This window comes from Aquarana catesbeiana, linkage group LG09 (genome assembly GCF_042186555.1).
Source record: "Aquarana catesbeiana isolate 2022-GZ linkage group LG09, ASM4218655v1, whole genome shotgun sequence".
NCBI lineage: Eukaryota > Metazoa > Chordata > Amphibia > Anura > Ranidae > Aquarana > Aquarana catesbeiana.
In genome coordinates this window covers 240550380-240571663 of record NC_133332.1, presented here as the reverse complement: position 1 = coordinate 240571663, position 21284 = coordinate 240550380, and the positions used below count along the sequence as shown (strand labels likewise).

Below are 21284 nucleotides of genomic sequence, written 5' to 3'. Positions count from 1 at the left end.
TCTGATTATAGAAATAACCTGGTGTTCACCTGGCAAAAAAAGGATAGTAACCCATCTGCGGAGGTCCCAGGTCAGATGGGAATGGATACTCCCCCCCCCCCCCCGGACCCCATTACAGGAGAGGCTCTCACAGCCCCTCCACTGTACACCACACGTACCGCTGTAAGGAACAAAGACTATCCTAAGACTCCGAGGAATCTTAACAGACCTAACGTACAAGACCAGATTCCGATTCACCACCCTAAAAATAATAACCAATATCCTCATAGAGGAAGAGGTGGTGCACGGAGAGGTAGGGGGTCTTCTCGTGGTAGGAATGAGAACTCTAAACATTCAGGTCTATCTACACGAGATAGATCACCCCGTCATGATTACTATGCCAGAAATTATTCAGAACAGCAATATCCTTATCGTACTCCTGTTAGGACATACAACAGGTTTTCACCTCTTCGAGAGGAACCCTATGTTAATCACTACAATACACAATGTAGCCATAGGGAAAATGAATATACACAATATGATAGATCACCATATACTTATAACAACTCGTATCCTAACCCTCCACACCCCGAGGATTTTCCCAGGGGCTCTCCAGGCCCAAAATGAAGAGCAAGCACAAACGAGGCTCCCGAGGGGGATGGAGGGCCCGGAAAAAGAAGGCGATACTGAAATCTAGCGGAATGTTTAATTTGAGCCAGAAATCCTTCTCTAATGCAGAACTCCACGTATTGGATAAAGGTCTCAAGTTCGCCCCATCTAAAGGATTGAGCCGATTTGGGACCTTTATGGATATGCAAAAATTTAAAAGGAGATTGAATATTCAGCGTTACTTTCTAGCCAATCCTGTTGCCCCCAGAGTGGAAGCCGTTGGCAACATGGCAGAAAGTAATTTGTCGATCCTACATTCGGGATTAGCAAATCCCTTTCTCTTCAACCCTCCAGGGGCTACTGCCCCATCGATCAAAGTTTTTTTCGATTTGGTAAATAAGGATCTGGAAAGATTACCATTAAAACAACCTTTTGATCATCCCAATATTAAAATTGGTTTAAAGTCTTTATGTGAACATAAAGACATAGTGATCCGTCCTGCGGATAAGGGTGGGGGTCTGGTGATCCTTGACAAAAAGGATTACCATTTGGAAATGTGTCACATTTTGAGCGATGACAAAACATATACGGCCCTCACCCAAGACCCTACTAGATTTTTCAAAAAACGTTTAACAGACTTAGTAGATTCAGGGTTTCGACAGGGTATTTTAAATAAAAAGGAAAAGAAATTCCTGGTTCCAGTAGGTCCCCGGATACCAGTGATGTACTACCTCCCGAAAATACACAAAAATGTAACCAGGCCCCTAGGGAGACGCATCATAAGTGGCATAGATTCTATAACCTCTAGGATTGGCCGCTATATAGACTTCTTCCTCCAGCCTCTAGTCCGTAACGTCCCGTCATATCTCAAAGATACAAGTGACACTATTCGTCGCCTCAAATCCATCGATTACCATGATGATCTCATCTTGGTTACGGCAGACGTTACCAGTCTGTACACCTGCATTCCACACTCACTGGGATGGGCTGCTGTAAAGCATTACCTGTCAATAAGTGGGAACATCCCACCAAGACAGCAATCTTTTGTCATGGACCTCCTTCGTTTTGCCACACAATCAAACTATTTTTGGTATGACAATCAATTTTTCTTGCAGAGGAAGGGCGTGGCAATGGGGGCAAAATTTGCCCCCAGCCTCGCCAACCTATTTATGGCTCTGTGGGAGGAGGATGTCGTCTACCCGTTACGGCGACCAGAGGTTTGTCTTTGGGCCAGGTATATAGACGACATCCTCCTCCTATGGAAAGGAGACGAGGAAACCCTCCACGATTTCATGACGACCCTTAATAACAATGATAGGGGTATAGTTCTCACATACGAACTGAGCAAAACCTCTATTCATTTTCTGGACTTGGAGATTTCTATAGCGGACCGTCAGATCCTCACCAGCACGTTTTTCAAACCTACGGACAGAAACGGCTATATCTCTACAGATAGCTGCCATTACGGCCCATGGCTGGATTTGGTCCCACGCAGTCAACTACTGCGTATTCGCAGAAACTGCACTAATCCCCTTGACTTTACCAAACAAGCTCAGTTCTTAAAAGAACGCTTTATTGAAAAGGGCTACCAATCATCTATGATTGACCAGGAGATTAGTAGAATATTGTCTATTGATCGAGAGACACTCATCATGGAAAAACCAAAACCTCTTCCAGATGACAAGTTTAAATGGTCGCTATTTACACAATTCTCGGTCCAGCATAAATGTATAAAACGTATCTTGAACCGTCATTGTGATGTTCTGACAAACGATTCCATTTTGGGCCCGGTCCTCCCCCCTAGAGCTAGTGTTACGTTTAGAGGAGCTCCCTCTCTAAGAAACCGTATTGCACATAATGTGATTGAGGCCCCTGTTAAACCTTCGTTCTTTCCTGAAACTAAGGGTTACCATCCCTGCAAGAGGTGCAACGTATGCGCGCACAATCTCTTGAGAAAAAAATCTGAGACATTCCAATCCACAGTGACTTCAACTATCTACCATCTGAAACACTTTGTGACGTGTGCCACACGTTACATAGTGTATCTTATTACATGTTCATGTAATAAACAATATGTAGGATGGACAATTAGAACATTCAGTACTAGGGTTAATGAACACATTACTGCCATCAAACTGGGGCGTACCAACCACAGCGTACCTCGCCATTTCCTCCAGTTCCATGATAGGGACACAAGAGGTACTAAATTTCAGATTATAGACAGGTTTATTCCACACTGGAGGGGTGGTCCACGCATGAGGGGAGTGTCTAAGCTGGAAACCTTCTGGATCTTCCAGTTAAAGAGCTATTACCCTTATGGGTTAAACGTTGAATGGGATGTGAATGCATTTATCAATAAATCTTAAAGTCCTTACAGAGGTTTTCGGTGGCATTTACAGAGGTTTTTTATTTTTCCTTTTTTCCTATCCTTTTCCATTTTATAACCATAGACCTGGGACATTTTAGAAATAGTGATAATGTAATGTCCACGGATTACTTGTTGTTTCCTGTTGAGGGGTGATCTGGAAACAACGGGTTATCTTAATATATGAATGTACTGTAAGGTTGACATATTTACATAATTAAGATAATCCATGTTTCTGCAAAAGAGAGCCATTCAAATGGTTGCGGTGCTCAGCCTTACAATTTTTAATATTTTCAATATTTTTATAGCATTTTTAGCATTATTTTTATTGTTATTGGTGTCCCCTGTGCCTATTAGTAATCCATTGGTGCTTCTGGTGACACAGGAAGTAACCAGGAGAGGAGCGCTGATCCGGCTTGTGCAATGGCATAGATTGGAGACAGTCAGGTGGAATTAGTCCTCCTCCTGCCCTATCCACTCTCCCTCGGTTGGTTGATCTGAGAGAGAGGTTTGGCAGCCGTGGCCGTGCGATGACGTCAGCATTGAGTGCACTAGATGATTATATCCCTGTAGCCTCCATTAACCAGAATCCTTTCTGGGAAAGTCACATGATCCGGCCCGTGAAGCAGTGATTGGCCGGAGGTGTCACGTGACCCGCGGTGGTCATGTGTCATGTGGGATGACAGGTACCTGATGCCGGTCTTTGATTGGCTGAGAGGAAGCTTGGGAAGGGCTTTACACAGCTGGTCTGTGTTATGGTAGACACGGTTGCCTGTCTCTGATTGGCCGTGTAACGGCCATGAGACAAGAGTCACACAGCTGATTACTATTAGATGTATTATTATGGCTATATGTACAGCGTGGTTTCAGATATCTAGCTATATGCCCCTGTAGATGGACAATCGTCCGAAACATGTCGGGTTTCTGACTGCTGTTACTCTGTTACCACGCTAATTTCCAATCCTATTTTTATTCAACTTGTGATCACTTGTTCAACTTTTTTATCTGATGCTTGTGAAACGTCTGCTGTACCGCTGATGATTTCAAATAAACCTGCTTTTATCGGTTCATGCACCATGTGGAGATTCCCTTTTTTCCCCTATGTGGATGACATTGTGACGTGTTGAGAATTACATCCTTTCGGCCACCAGCGTATTGGGAGAGGTGAATCCATCCATCCATCCATCCGATGACTTACAGTCTACCTCGTCTCTGAAGTCGCTTTGTATGCAATTTCCGGTACTGTCCATTGGCACGCCTCAGCGAGTTTCCAGTGAACACCCATAGGATCATCTGGATCCACAAGCCCTTATGACACCCCGCCGTACGGTGAGAGTGTCCATCCCTTCTGGTAAGCGCATCCACCTTACTATTTCTATATGAAATCTGTATGCAGGAAGATTGCCCACCAGATGTAACAATCACTACGTGATCTCATCAGTGCCACAGTTTGCACAGCGTTATCGCTAGAGTTTTTTATGTATGGACTTTATTTTTTTATATACTACTATACACTGCTGTGATGTAGGGTGATATATAGTATTCTAATTAGATGATTCATGTGTGTAGACACTGCACTTATAATTTGTTGTTTCTGTCTATAGGTAAGCCAGCTATAGCTGCATTGCATTTCTCAGGCTGGGTTTCCTAATGGTGACAACAATAGACCATGCCTGCGTAAAGCCACGTATACAGGGGCAGAATGTCGGGAGACATTTGCTGGTTCAATAAAAACCAGCCTACATTCTGCCCGTGTGTATGTTGGTTTGGCCAGCTTCTGTCACACAAGCATGCTTGCTCTTCATTCCTGTGCGATTGCCAGACCTGTTGATGAATGTGTACAGAGCAAGGCAGCATGTAACTGAAGGAAGAGATGTTTGCTGCTGAGCATCAGCATTTTCAAGGTAATGAAATGTAATCATACCCAGTGACATGCTGCCCCGCACTGTATGGCTGTCAATCAGTGGAGGAGGGATGGGTGAGGCGTGGCTCTAACCTGACCACAAAAGATCGTGCCTGTATCTAACAGCAGGATGACAGAGGACCTAAACAGACCACCCTAGCATGGATCGGCTTACATGTTTAGGGTGGTCAGTTTATTACCAGGAAGAAGGAAACTGGCAGGATCAACCAGGTAATCAAAAATCACTTGCTTTTGGATCCCCCCTTCTCTGTCTTTTTTTTTTTACCCCCCACCCCTTCTTCTTTCTCCTCTGTTCTCTTGCTGATCCTCTCACGCCTCAAACGCGCTCTCCTCTCTACTTCTGACCGTGTGGTTGGTATGGCCGAGGCCTAATGAATATGATATTGTTCCTAATGCGTATGATGCTGTTCCGATTTTCCTGTAGGGAAGTGGGGGGTTTAATGTTATTGTCCGCAAGAACATGCGCACCTGCACCATCAGTTAACCTTTCATCCTCTATGACACAGTCTTCGGTCAATTAAAAACCAAGGTCATATTCTATTGTTAAAGTGTTGTATTTAATGTCCTTTATCTAGGATGGAGATTATGTGTAATTGTTCTTTGGACTGTACTCTTTATTTGCACTATGTGTGTACTGTTCGTTTTGTTAAAACTTCAATAAAATTTAAAGGAGAAGTATACCCAAAGCTTGTTTGGCTGTACTTCTCTTAAGGTTCACAGGAGTGCAATTCGTTTTGTACTCCTGTGACCTGTTTTCAGCAGATAGCAGGCTGAAGTCCGCTCTCTTCTGACGTCACAGATTTCAGTCCAGGAACCGCGTTATCACGACAATAAAGTCTGGATGCGCCTGTTGTCTGGACTGACACCCAGCTCAGCCTCTCAGCGAGCCGCTGAGAACCTGATCCAGCCGCTCCCCACCCATCCACAGCTCAGCGCTCCAGTGAGTGAGCAGAGCGAAGAGATGCTGACTGATAGTCAGCAGCTCTCTGCTCAGGGAGCTGTCAAAACCGAGCGATCAGTGGTGTTCGATTGCTCGGTGCTCAGTGCAGAGGTGCCGGGAGACAGATGCTGCCCACCTAGGTAAGTATAAATAAAAAAAAAAAACTAAAGCCATACTTCTCCTTTAAGTAAAAGAAAAAAGGTCTTTGAATGTAGTCTAATTCTTTTATCAATGTGTATTACAGTATATACCTTGTTTTATGTAAAAATATGTGAACCTAGGGCACCTATATTTGCTTATTACTGTGCTGTCTGATTAGTTGTACGGCATAGTGACTGCATATTACGGATACTTGTATGTGCTAGGCTGAATGCAATCCACACTTTCATAGTTGCCTAAAAGAGGTGCTAATTACAATCCAGATAGCCACTACTAGAAGAATCTACAAAACTCTATAAGAAAAATGGTCATTAGGGGTGCAAATCAAAAATGTGAATGTAACATCAAATATGACTTTGGGATCATCTTCCCCAGTTGACTTACTAAAAGCTCTTCATACACAAGTGTTTGCATCTTACCTTCCCTTTAAGAACAGCTTCCACCACACTGAATGTTGAGCCGGCAGCCAGACAGGCACTGCTGTAAGACTTGTTGTTGATGAAAATGGAGTTATACTCATCCCCCATTCTATGCAGGTCCCTGGGTTTCATACGGGAACACTTTTCTATCTTTTCAATGTAGGGAAGACTGTGAAGATCAATCAAATTTATGTAAAGACGGTCAGTGTGCAAACCTAGTCTGTAACTCACAAGTTTCAGGTTATCTTAAGGCAGATTTCTTTTGGTGGTATAAAGAATTCGCCCAAACCAAATTTTTTTTTTTACTATATAAATGGAATAAAAACCACAAATGTGGATTTTCTTACATTTCCCTTTAGATTGTAAGCTTTATGAGCAGGGCCCTCCTATTACTTATGTATTGAACTGTATTGTAATTGTACTATCCCCCCTCTACATTGTAAAGAGCTGCGTAAACTGTTGGCACAATATAAAGCCTGTTTAATACTAATTTTACCTTTCCGGTATGATCGTACAATTATTTAATATGATTACACAATCAGTGGCATTTTATACCCCTCTTTAAGCCCCTAAAAAACAATATTACTATCATTGGTGGTCCCTGGCACTTTTAAACCCTACACCTTTAAAAAAAAAAAATCCCCAAATCATTGGTGTTCAGTGGCACTTTACAAGCACTGCCGAATTGTGGATAAGCTGAATGTTTGTATGCACTACTAGTGTTTACAATTGTGATGGCTGTGGTCCTTGTAAGCGTAAGTCCTATTGGGTGAAATGCACTAAGAGCGGAGGTCCTATAGGCAGGGTCAGATTGCCCATGGGAATAAACCTGAACTAATGTTGCATCATTGGTGTATGGCAGTTATTTTCTTTCAATGAGATTCTGCATGTTGAGCATAATCAGGTGTAGTGAGGCACAGGCAAATGAGGCGAAAAATGCTAAAGTGTGAATAGGGGCTAAACCCTCTCACACTCCAATACATATGCATGCTTGAATGTCTGAAGAATAGCACTACAGAAATATTGCATTAGTAAAAACATTTGCTTTTATTAGCCCTGCGCAGTTCACCCTGTGGACTATGAAACACTTCCCCCTATATTATGGAGATCAGAAAGAGGGGCGTCCTGTGGCTCTAACACACTTTCTGTCCTCAAGTAACAACGCAACTCTTACATAAATATAATACAGCGAGTGAGTGTTGTCACCCTCAGACAGGAAGTGTGTTACTGGTAGGATCTCCAGGTGAAAACAAAGGGAAAAAAGCCAGAAATAAAGAAAACTATTGTAACCACCACAGCTATAGACTGGTAAGCTGCAATATATTCCATTTGTGTTCTTGCATTCAAATACACATTAACAAATACCATCATAAACATGTCTCTGTTATTCCCTCTCATGATGGTACTGTATTTGGTCCTTCCAATATCTTAAAAGGATAAGTTAACCTTTTGACAAAAAATAATAAATGCACATTTTTCTGCATGTAAAAAAATGTGCATTTATAATTTTATGTTTTGGGGGCCTGTAAAGCATTGCAGCAGTGATCAGCAGATCGCTGATGCCATGCAGGTCTCCTGCAGATCTAGCAGTGTATCAGCTTGTTCATATCTCATACAAGGGAGCCAATACATTCTGACAGGAAGACTCAATGAACCACCACAGCACCCACAGCTCCCTGGTAGTTAATTGAAAACTACAAGCTGACAGCCGCAAAGACTGCCAGACCTTCTCATTTTCCATTCACAGAGGACTATGAATGAGTGACATGGGCAGCAGACACAGGGAGAAAATGGGTGTAACATGTAACATTTTATGAAAGGTGAACTTATCCTTTAAACTTCATATTTGTCTAACTTGGCAAAAGACGACCTAAGCCATACAATGATTTGCTTCTGTTGTATTTACACACCTGTGGCACATTTGTAGCTGATCTTTTGTTGCTACGCGTTGGCAGAGACGAATGCAGCGATCTAACAGCCCCATCTCCTTGTGACGCAGGTATATTCGGGCAATTCTTTGTGGAGTCTCAGGGTGGCCACTGAGAAAGAAAAAAAGATCAGAGAACAGCACAGAGAAAAATACTGACAATATCTGCTACACAATAACTATGCAGTCTTGTAGCGTAACTGTACTTGCCACCCTGGTACACTAACCAGCACAGCTGGGTTACGGGATAATATATTCATTGCTTTACCAATCATTTGTCAGGTATTTGTGATTCATCTGTGAGTTTAGGTGTTCAGCCTGAGATGGTCTTTAAAGTGGTCGTAAGACCAGATGAAAAAAAACAAAAAACCTTCAAGATAAAAGGCATCATGAGCAAGTATGCATCGCATACTAGCTCATTATGAAATACTTACCTTAGAACGATGCTATTGCAGCGGTCTCGGAACACTGCTGTGACCGGCTACATGTCTTTCCGGAGTAATTTCCGGGTTTGCGGGCTCCGGCGCTGTGATTGGCCAGGGCCATGACGACGTCACTCCCACGCATGCACGTGGGAGCTGCTGGTAATGGCGCAGCAGCTAAAGGAATGGCACGAGTGAGCCGTTTCTTCAGTGCACATGTGCCGATGATGTCGGCACATGCAGATACAGTGAATATCTCCTAAATTGTGCAAGTTTAGGAGAAATTCATAGTACCTACAGGTAAACCTTAATATAGGCTTACCTGTAGGTAGAAGTGGTTATACAGGATTTACAACCACTTTAAAGTAAACCAGGCTCTATAATATTTGGGCTATCAATAAACCTTCAGTTTTCTAAAATCAGCTCAACTAAAAGATGATTTGCTTTGCAGACTGTGCTCTTCCATAACTTGGAACTAATCTGAATAAGTAAAAGAAAATATGAGCAGACAGGCTCTTTATGGCAGAAGTGACATGTTATGTCTCTTCTGCTATAAATCAAACTTACCTGTCAGTTCAAAGTCCTCTTTAGAAGGTACACTGATCTCAGCATGATCCGCTTAGTGTACATTCTCAGCATACCTTGGTTCCTGAATGAATAAACACCTTTGTGCATAAGCAGGCATTACATCTTCCTGCACCAGCTAATCAAGACGGCAAGAGATTCCACACCTGGAAGAAGCTGGGAAGAAGATGTGGGTGCCAGGGAGGTTTTTTTTGTGCAATGCGAATTCTGCCATACAGTTGTATGGTTGAACTCACATTGGATTCGAATGAAAAAGGTGCAGGAATCTTATTTTCCCCTGCACTGGCATCGGATCCGATTTCTGTTTGAATTCGCAGTTCGCATTGTGATATGCGAACCGATCTGGGGGTGTCATTAACTTTGTATTGACACATGCAGCAGTTCGCAGAGGGCAGTGTGAACTGCCTGCAGGGGAGATGCGATGTGTAAACCGCCAATGGAATCGCGCTGGTTCCCGCATCGCACCAATGTGAACCCGGGCTAAAGAATAAGTTCACCTTTAGTGACATGTTACACCCGTACTTGGGGTTTAACATGTAACACGTTACTGGTTAAGCTTCCCCTCCTCACCCCCCCTGTGACAGTGGGCAGGATCATCTCCCTGAACCTGTCACTTTTTAAAAACAGCGTAGCTGTGCTTGGCTCCACCCACACAGCTGCGTCATTTATTCACAGAGACAGACTTGTAGTTTCAATGAACTGTGAGAGTACTGATCAGCATGGTTCATTTATTCTTCCTCTAGTTTTGTAACAGAAAGCCCGTTTGGAGATACGGGCACAAAGCTGGAGAAAGACTGTGCAGAAGCCTGACATTGCTCCCCTGATCTGCTGATCGCTGGGTGCAATGCTCTGTAGGCTCCTATAAAAAAATAACAATAAATAATAATAATAAATACACATTTTTTACCTGCAAAATCAAGTGCATTTAGTATTAATTTTTTATTTTTTTTAAGTTGAACTTAGCCTTTAATGATTAAGGAAGGCACTCCCATTATCTTGATTTTGTCTTTCTCCTCACCTGTCCCACATGTTGTAATGTTCCATCATGCGCTCATCATACACCAGGCCAGTGCGCTGCTGTGGCAACTTCCTCATCACTTCCTTCATCGATGCATCCAGTACTACTGTCAGAGTATCTTCTGACGTATCTTCTAATGCAGTCTGACTGATTTCTTGTGCTTTAACTTCCTGAGTTAAGGTGAAATCTAAGGAATTATAAAAAAAACAAATAACTAAGTATTACTGTCAGTATCATGTTCCAGGTCTCCAATAAAGCCATCAAGCTTACACATACAGTTAGCTGCTTTATTCTGTAGATCAGTAATCCTGACTTCCACAATGCTGTAATCTGCAAACCTTTTACACTTCTTTGTATTGTCAGTTGCTGTTTCCACACCCTTCCCTAAGTTCATAATGAGCCTTCATTAGGATAAGTGGCATTACTGGCTAATGAGAACAATGTAAACGGGGCAAGCCAGTGAGTGACACTACAAGAAAGTGTTGCACTTTGCAGAATCACTCTTCCTTATAGTGTGCAGCCCCAGATTTTGGAATTTCCAGGGTTGCAATGCTGGAACAAGTTCAGCAGCAGGGACCAAAGGTATGTGCAGGTACAATACAATGCTCCAGTATTGCCATGCCGGAAACAGTTCAGCAGCCTGAAACTGGCCACAGATGGTTCAAACCTTGGACGGTTCAGCAGGGACTGGCTGAGATTCGAACCATTTATGGCCAGGCTGATTCTACCCAAGTCAATCTAGCGATCGACATGAGCTATAGACACTAGCAATAATCACTGTGTTCTTCTGGCAGTGATGGCTGCCCCCACCGGAAGAACACAATAGCACTACAGGAGGTATTCCCCGATCAAGCTGTGGTGGAAGGAAAGAAAATTGATATATCTATAGCCTGCTTTGGATTAGTACGTCTGAATCAAACGTGAGCTATTAAAACTGAGCTAATGATGAAAAAAAAACACAAACAGAAATGATATGAAAAACTAGGTGTTAAAACAACCAACTGACGCAGAGATACTTTCTGTTACAATGTATAACTACTTTCCCCAAGAGAGAGGCATAAAAGTTGCGTTGCCTATATCTCTGATATCTACTGATTATTTTGACATACATTTTTATTGTAGGTAACTTTTGCTTATGCACTTTTCATCATATTTTCAGTTTGAATTGCCCAGGCTTACGAAGGTTGACTGTTCACAAGGCACGGTGTAGGCTGAATCAGAAAGGAAAAGTTCAACTCTCATAATGCAATGGGAGGTTTCAAATCCAACTCAAAACCCAGAAAGGGTGTGCAGCCTCGGTCAGATTTAATTGCTGCATGTGTGTTGCATTGGGGACATAGGTGTGCGCAGCCTATTGCATTAGGGTGTGCACCCTAAAGCTCAAACACACATGCATGTGTGTGTATCTACATATATATGACCCCAGCAAATTGATCTCTCTGCCGGTACAGTGAAAGAGAAGAGCATAGACACTTCTCTTATGTTCCTGCTAATACACAGAGCGATATTACTAATGCGCATGGGGTGATTAGGGTGTGCCTGGGCACACCCGGCACACCCTGTGCGCACGCCTATGATTGGGGATATTTTCCCCTACGTCCTGTGAGGACAGGAAGTAATAAGAATTCTCTCTCCAAAGGGGACACAAACAAAAACACATTTTATAGAGTGAGAAAGGACTACTTCTCGAAGTGGTTTTATTGTAATGGAAAATCTGCCTAAAATAATTTGGCTCTAAATACCTTGCTATTGGTAAGCTATACTGTCAGCATATTGAAGTGGAAGGGGTGGTCACAGACACAGACACAAAACTTCAGGAATGAAAGCTTCTGGCGTGTATGTTATAATCTCTATGATTCCAAGGAAAGGTGATTAAGTGCTAACTGCAACTGGGGATTTTTTTTTCTTTAAGCTTATCTGAACAGACACCTACCTTGTTCCTGCAGGCTCCGCCAAAACTTCCTGAGAACACAGAAGGTATCAGAGATCGATTCCAGGCCACTGCAGAAGTCAAATATGTGAATGATTAGTAACATACAAACACCACAAACCTACAAAGCTAAACATTAGTTGCCAACACAGTATGGCTTATAATTGTTTTATTTATATACACTATATTACCAAAAGTATTAGGACGCCTGCCTTTACACGCACATGAACTTTAACCACTAAGCCACCGCCCACCGTCATATGACGGCTGGACGAGGCTTCTGTTATTCTGGGAGGACGTCATATGACGTCCTCGCCTTCCCGAGCCACTAGGGGGCGCGCGCGCGCCGCCGTGTCACTCGGGACCCGGTGCGCGTGCCCGGCGGCCGCGATGTCCGCCGGGCACCCGCGATTGCCGGGTAACAGAGCAGGAGCGTGGATCTGTGCATGTAAACACAAATCCACGTCCTGTCAGAGAGGAGAGGAGACCGATGGCGTGTCCCTTGTACATAGGGACAGCGATCGGACACCTCCCCCAGTCAGTCCCCTCCCCCCACAGTTAGAATCACCTCCTTAGGTAATACATTAACCCCTCGAGCGCCCCCTAGTGTTAACCCCTTCCCTGCCAGTCACATTTACACAGTAATCAATGCAATTTTATAGCATTGATCGCTGTATAAATGTGAATGGTCCCAAAAATGTGTCAAAAGTGTCCGATGTGTCCGCCGCAATATCGCAGTCACAATAAAAATTGCAGATCGCCGCCATTACTAGTAAAAAATAAATAAATAATAAAAATGCTATAAATCTATCCCGTATTTTGTAGACGCTATAACTTTTGCGCAAACCAATCAATATACGCTTATCGCAATTTTTTTTTACCAAAAATATGTAGAAGAATACGTATCGGCCTAAACTGAGGAAAAAATTTGTTAAAAAAAAAAAAAAAATTGGATATTTATTATAGCAAAAAGTAAAAAATATTGTGTTTTTTCAAAATTGTCCCTCTTCTTTTGTTTATAGCGCAAGAAATAAAAACCGCAGAGGTGATCAAATACCACCAAAAGAAAGCTCTATTTGTGGGAAAAAAATGATAAAAATTTAATTAAGGTGCAGTGTAACACGACCGCGCAATTGTCATTCAAAGTGCGACAGCGCTGAAAACTGAAAAATGGCTTGGGCAGGAAGGGGGTGTACGTGCCCTGTATTGAGGTGGTTAATGGCATCCCAGTCTTAGTCCGTAAGGTTCAATATTGAGTTGGCCCCCCCTTTGCAGCTATAACAGCTTCAACTCTTCTGGGAAGGCTGTCCACAAGGTTTAGGAGTGTGTCTATGGGAATTTTTGACCATTCTTCCAGAAGCGCATTTGTAAGGTCAGGCACTGATGTGGATGAGAAGGCCTGGTTCGCAGTCTCCACTCTAATTCATCCCGAAGGTGTTCTATCTGGTTGAGGTCAGGACTCTGTGCAGGCCAATCAAGTTCCTCCACCCCAAACTCATTTTTCCATGTTTTTATGGACCTTGCTTTGTGCACTGGTGCGCAGTCATGTTGGAACAGGAAGGGGCCATCCCCAAACTGTTCCCACAAAGTTGGGAGCATGAAATTGTCCAAAATGTCTTGGTATGCTGATGCCTTATGAGTTCCCTTCACAGGAACTAAGGGGCCAAGTCCAACCCCTGAAAAACAACCCCACACCATAATCCCACCTCCACCAAATGATTTGGATCAGTGCACAAAGCAAGGTCCATAAAGACATGGATGAGCGAGTTTGGGTTGGAGGAACTTGACTGGTCTGCACAGAATCCTGACCTCAACCTGATAGAATACCTTTGGGATGAATTATAGCCGAGACTGTGAGCCAGGCCTTCTCATCCACATCAGTGTCTGACCTCACAAATGCGCTTCTGGAAGAATAGTCAAACATTCCCATATACACACAATTCTAAACCTTGTGGACAGCCTTCCCAGAAGAGTTGAAGCTGTTATAGCTACAAAGGGAGGGACAACTCAATATTGAACCCTACAGACTAAGACTGGGATGTCATTAAAGTTCATGTGCGTGTAAAGGCAGATGTCCCAATACTTTTGGTAATATAGTGTAGCACCGTATAAGTTACTGTTTCATTTGGGGATACTGTTAATGTGCACCTCAGCCTCAACATTATTTTTAATAGTTTTGGTTAAAGCCGGAAGGGTTAGAACCCCTCTCAGTTTTTATAAATGACTATAGTGAGATTTCCCTGCAACTCCTGTTCCCAGAGACACATCTGGAAGTGGACATTTTCTGAAAATAGGAGAAAATCCTATAATCAGCTGTTGTCCCCACTAAATGCAATCCCCTTTATTTGTATTCAAATGACAGCCAAACAATTTTGCAATGCCTCTCTTTCCTTCCTGGTGGAAATGGTTAACAGGATAATTAGAGAGGGTAAATCTTTCCTACATGTATATGGGCAGCAAAAAACAGACTGCCATTGGTTCCAATGCTTTCATATTCTTTCCAACGCTAGAAAAAAAAATATGAATATTATTATTACACAGTTAAAGAGGAACTTCAGTTCCTTTGAACGTGGCTCCATCCCCTCCACCAGTGCTGCCATTTTTGATAGTTCGACACATGCGCAGAAATGCCAAAAGGCTTTGAGACCTGGCAGAACACTCCACCAACGCATGTGCCAAGCATTTGCTCACACATGGACCTACTTCACTGCGCTGTCTTTATGCACTTGCAGATGGAAACATGTGCAGATGTTCTGAAGGTCTCTGCCAGGTCCTGAATCCAGAATATCTCAAGAACAAAAATGATGAGGATCATCAAAGTTTATAATAGGTGAATATCTGAAATCCACAAACCATACTGCTAATAACTGTTCTAATAAATATCAAGACGTATGTTAACAAAAACATAAGATTTAAGAGAAGCTTACAAAAAAAAAAAAAAAATCGTACCTCTCACAGGGGGCAAAGGGCTGAGGCAAACTTGGACAAGGATCTCCGAGGAGAATCTTCAGGGAAGCACAGACCGCTTCGGAAGCTGAGCGCAAATTATACCCTCCCTACAAGAATGAAAATCAAAGTTATCCATTAGTCAGATCATCACTAATATAACACAAGTCACCTTGCATACCTAAGGACTCAAGCATCTGGTTATCTCAAATCTCTTTCAGACAATACCACAAGAGGTCCAGTTTCCCTAACGATTCAAACCAACAGTTTTGTACACTGCAGCAACATTTGTGAGAAAGGTGACATCACTTTGGTGGAAAGACTTGATGGTAATTTAAAGTGTACATAAAACCAAACTGCAAAAATGAATTTATTTGAGCTTCCATCGAATACATTATTTGCAACATTTTTTTCTGTGGGGGTTTCCCTTTAGTTACGCCAGTTGATCTCACCTGCAAAAAGGTTACCAAGTGTTATCCTGTCATAGGGTGACAATGATGCCTGTCAAGTCAGCATGCAGGAACGGGGCTCACAACATAGGCTGTATACTCCCAATGTGGACTACAAGATGACCAGCCAATGCACAGCAGGCCGACACATCCAGCTTCCTGGCAATAACAACTAGGATAGTGCAAAGGAGCATGGCAATTCTAGTCTAGAAGCATCTTAGCATTCACTCACAAGGGAAACTCCCAAGCAAAGGTGACGAGCTGTGCACAGAACTGGGAACTAAATGCAGGGCCATCTTTAAGGCAGGGCAAAAGGGGCAGCGGCCCTGGGCCCTGTCGTTGTGGGGCCCAAAGCAGCTGCCTCATACTTGCCAACTATCCCAGTTTAAATTCCCTTGTCCCTTGAAGTTTTAGTCCTGTGCTGTGTCCTGATATCTCAGTGTGAAGTTCTGTTATTAATGCCGCCCAGCTCTGCCCTATTGTTGTGTACAGATGACTCACCTGCAGACCCTGTGTTTACATGTAAATAACCGGCATTCATATGTAAATAGCGGCGGCATTACTAAGTAAATAGCTGCGGTCAGCGGCATTGATATGTAAATAAAGGCGGCATTCATATGTATATCATGCTCCCCTGCAGTAAGGAGATGATGTGCTGTAACCTCTAGCAACCAATCAGTGAGCAGTATTACTGTACAGTAATCTCTAGCAACCAATTAACAAGCAGAAATCATTTGCTGTAACCTCTAGCAACTAATCAATACTTACCTGGGCCCGTCTTTATCCAGCGATGTTGCAGGAGTGTCTAGGCTGCCCAGGACTCCCCTCCCCATTGGCTGAGACAGCAGCGCAGCGCGAATGGCTCCCGGTGCTTTCAATTAAAATAATTCAGCCAATCAGGAGAGAGAGGGAGCTGGGTCGCGGCTCCGTGTCTGAATGGACACAGGGAGCCAGGACTCGGCTCAGGTGCCCCCATAGCAAGCTGCTTGCTGTGGGGGCACTCACCAGGAGGGAGGGGCCAGGAGCACAGAAGAGGGACCAGAAAAGAGGAAGATCTGGGCTGCTCTGTGCAAAACCACTACACAGAGCAGGTAAGTAGAACATGTTTGTTATTTTTTTTTTAAAAAACAAAAAACAAGACTTTACAATCACTTGAAAGTTTTTTTTTTACCTTAATGCATTCTATGCATTAAGGTAAAAAAAATCTTCTGTGCTGCAGGATCCCCCCCAGCCTCCCTCTTATACTTACCTGAGCCTGATCTCCATCCAGCGATGAGAGTAGCAGCTCTCTCTCTGCAGTCTCCTTTCTTACTGGGCAGATTGACAGCCGGAGCAATGGGCTCCTTCTACTGTCAATCAAATGCTGTGATGAGGGAGCAGGGGACAGGGCTGAGCTGAACTGTCTGTGTCTTTAGATGCAGAAAGGGTGGCTCGGGAGCAATCCCACACGAGTGCCCCATAGAAAGTGCCTTTATATCCGGGCACTTGCTGAAGAGGGGGAGCCCAGAAGAAGAGGATCAGAGATACTCTGTGCAAAACAGAGCAAGTAAGTATGACATGTTTATACATTTGTTATTTTAATAATTCATTATTTAACAAAACAAATAGGCTTTAATGTCACATGCAGCACAACTGCTGGAGCTATAGCTAACCAAGCAGTTTAGCTCTTATGCCCCGTACACACGATAGGATTTTCCGATGGAAAATGTGTGATAGGACCTTGTTGTCGGAAATGCCGACTGTGTGTAGGCTCCATCACACATTTTCCATCGGATTTTCCGACACACAAAGTTTGAGAGCAGGATATAAAATTTTCCGACAACAAAATCCATTGTCGGAAATTCCGATCGTGTGTACACAAATCCGACGGACAAAGTGCCACGCATGCTCAGAATAAATAAAGAGATGAAAGCTATTGGCCACTACCCCGTTTATAGTCCCGACGTACGTGTTTTACGTCGCCGCGTTTAGAATGATCGGATTTTCCGACAACTTTGTGTGACCGTGTGTATGCAAGACAAGTTTGAGCCAACATCCGTCGGAAAAAAATCCATGGATTTTGTTGTCGGAATGTCCGAACAAAGTCTGATCATGTGTACGGGGCATAAGGGTTTAAAGTGATTGTGAATGTAATTTTTATTTTTAAATAACTAACATGTAATACTTACCTGCTCTGTGCAACAGTTTTGCACAGAGCAGCCCCGATCCTCCTCTTCTCTGGGCCCCTGCAGCGCTTTTGCCTCCTTCCCCCTGCTAAGTGCTCCTATAGCAAGCTGCTTGCTATGGGGGCATTCCGGTAGGTCCGCTCCTCAGCTCCATTGATACACACAGTGTGGCTCAGCCCCATTCTTCACTGCTCCCTCCTTACTGGCTGTGACTGACAGCAGCAGGAACCAATGGCTCCCGCTGGTGTCTAGAGAGAGCAGTGATGCTGCTCTTATGCACAGCGCTGGATCGATATTGGGCTCAGGTAAGTATAAGGGGGGGCTGGGGGGGAGTTGCACACAGATGTTTTTTTTACCTTAATGCAAAAAAAAAAAACACCTGCTTTTAGAAGTTTTAATAATACTTTAAACAGTTAAGAATCTCAGTTAATGTAAAAGATTTATTTCTGCCAGCCATAGACTTGAGACAACAGTTGACCAATCTGCTTTTGGCAAGATCGGGACATCCACCAACTGACCAGTCTCATGTGTTATGTCATGTGACATTGCTATCAGATATCAATAATACTTCAGAATCATACCACACGGAATAGAATTGCTAACTGGGAGATGGAAAGAAAAAAATTTTAAAAAGTAATCTTTCTTGAAGTGAGAGAAACCTAACATGACTCACCTCCCAGGACACTGCGCTAAAACTAAGAAAGGTACCCTTCTACCTTCTGCTTAGTATCCATATTCCTTGGGGCAGAGATAATTTTTCAGAGCTCTGCTGAGTCTCCCAAAATGCATTAGAAGAGAAAATTTGTTATGTCGGTATTGCTGCTCCCAAGATCAGCAGTGCCAGCTTTGTCTGTAGGTGCCATCTCTCCTCCACAAGAGCAGTGCCAGCTTTGTCTGTAGGTGCCATCTCTCCTCCAGGGGCCAAAGCCAAGCTTGTGTGTCTCAGACAGCACCAGCGGTCAGACTGTACTAACTGCCCTATCAGGTCTATAACCCTTTAAAATGCCTGACTCCACTGACAAATACTCTGTAAAATTACCTACTGACATATTACAGATTTTGTTACAAAAAACACCAGTCTCATTACAGGTATCTCAGCTCACCTCGAGAGACAAAATAAGTCTTCCTTCAGCCAAAGACATAAGCAGGTGTGTTAGATGAGCAAAGCATGCTGGGGTGGCAGCCATCTCTCCCTGTACAAATAGACATGATAGAGCAAATATGATGTGGTTATCACAATGGATATATTTTTTTCTCAGACTGCAAGCAAAAAAAAAACAACCCTAAAGCCAGCCATAGATGGATTAAATCTTAGCCGGTTCAGCAGGGACTGGCCAAGATTCGAACCATGTATGAGCAGGCTGATTGTACCCAAGATCGATCAACTTGGGTACAACCAGCCTGTCTGATTTTACATGCAATTATTGCTATCGGCTATTATAGCCGCTAGCAGTAATCACTGTGTGTTCCTGGTAGGGATGGCTCCCCAAGGCCAAGAACACAATGGCTCCATGGGAGGGATTTCTAGCAACTTTCTTTCCTGCAACTTGTGGTAGCAGGAAAGAAAAAAATGGATTTTTAAAGCAGCTTACCTGTAAAATCCTTTTCTTGGAGTACATCACGGGACACAGAGCACCATAATAATGACTATGTGGGTTATACGCTTACCTTTAGGTGATTAGACACTGGCAACCAATAGTAAGACGGTTCCTCCCATATAACCCCTCCTACACAGGAAGTGCCTCAGTTTTGTAGCAAGCAATGACGATCCCAGAAAAAGAGGGGAGGGTCTTCTGTGTCCCGTGATGTACTCCAAGAAAAGGATTTTACAGGTAAGCTGCTTTAAAAATAAATTTTTCTTTATCGTACATCACGGGACACAGAGCATCATAATAATGCCTATGTGTGATGTCCTAAAGCAATGCCTCTGAGGGGGGGGGGGCACATCATCCCTAGACCCAAATGGATCCGAGATTATAAAGCAGCCTGCAACACGCTGTGGCCAAAAACAGTCTCTTTTTGAGACCTCACATCCACCTGGTGGCCAATTCTGACACCCTTCTGGCTGATGTTATAGCCATTAGAAAAACTAATTTTCTGGTCAATAGGACCAAAGGGATATGCCTAATAGGTTCAAAGGGCTGACTCTGTAAGGCTGACAGTACCAAATTTAGGTCCCAAGGACACAAAGGTGGTTTACGCGGTGGCCTCAGGTGCGTTACTCCCTTGACAAAGGTTTGCACCAAAGAATGGGATGCAATTGGTCTTTGGAAAAAAAACAATGAGGCCGAAATCTGTCTCTTGATTGTCCATAAAGCAAGCTGCAAGTCTACTCCTGTTTGGAGAAAGGCGAGCACCCTTCCAATCGTATACCTACGAGGGTTTCATTTCCTTTTCTCACACCAAGAAATGTATGACTTCCAGACTCTATAATAGATAGTTCTAGAAACTGACTTTCTAGCGTTTATCAAAGTGGACAAGACTGAACCCATAATACCACGGTCTTTCAGTAGTCTGGTCTCAATAGCCAGGCCATCAAATTCAGCAACCGTAAAGAAGGATGGAATATGGGCCCTTGAGACAACAGGTCTGGGCGGCAAGTAAGAACCAACGGATCTCCTACTGCCAACTTCACAATCTCCGAGTACCATGATCTCCTGGGCCACGCTGGGGCCACTAAGATCACCGGCTTCCGTTCCTCCCGTATTCTGCGTAGTAAGTGCGCCAGAATTTGGATCGGAGGGAAAGCATATATCAGAGAATACTGATCCCAAGGAACCACTAACGCGTCTATCCCGACAGCAAGCGGATCCTTGGTCCTGGACACAAACCTGTTCAGTTTGGCATTGAATCTGGATGCCAGCAGATCCACATCTGGGGTCCCCCAGTATTGGCAGATCTGTAGAAAAACCTTGGCATGTAGGGACCATTCCCCTGGTAACAATTTCTGGCGACTCAGGAAATCCGCCTGCCAATCGTCCACCCCCGGGATAAACACTGCCGACAAAAACGGCACATGATTTTCTGCCCAGGTTAGTATATGATTTACTTCTTTTTGGGCTGCCCGACTCCTGGTACCCCCCTCATGGTTGATATACGCCACTACTGTGGAGTTGTCGGACTGAACTCTGACCGGAAAACCCCGCAATCTGGACGTCCAGAATCGCAGGGCCAGACGAGCTGCCCGAATTTCCAGTAGATTGATGGGCAGAGTCTTTTCTGTCTGGGACCATATTCCCTGGACAGACGCTTCCTCTAGGACTGCTCCCCAGCCGAGAAGACTGGCGTCCGTGGTCACCACTTTCCAGGCTACTGGTGGGAAAGATTTCCCTCTTTTTAAGTTGCTGGTTCTTAACCACTAAGAGAGGTTCCATAGAACCTGTGGAGATAGAACCATTGGCTGATCCAAGGTTCAAGCAGACTTGTCCCAGGCTTTCAGTTCTGGAG

The 21284-nt window shown here is 43.7% G+C and overlaps 1 protein-coding gene across 3 annotated transcripts in view; it reads right to left on the bottom strand.

Moving 5' to 3' along the window:
* HDAC6 (histone deacetylase 6) overlaps positions 1-21284 on the bottom strand; it is a 159567-nt gene that overhangs the window by 58289 nt on the left and 79994 nt on the right. For all 3 annotated transcript variants that reach the window (XM_073600035.1, XM_073600036.1, XM_073600034.1), the window contains exons 14-19: positions 18941-19030; positions 15227-15333; positions 12281-12348; positions 10348-10534; positions 8306-8434; positions 6396-6564 (exon numbers count right to left, since the gene is read on the bottom strand). In XM_073600035.1, the coding sequence (XP_073456136.1) occupies positions 6396-6564; positions 8306-8434; positions 10348-10534; positions 12281-12348; positions 15227-15333; positions 18941-19030 (750 nt within the window). The remainder of the gene's footprint in view (positions 1-6395; positions 6565-8305; positions 8435-10347; positions 10535-12280; positions 12349-15226; positions 15334-18940; positions 19031-21284) is intronic.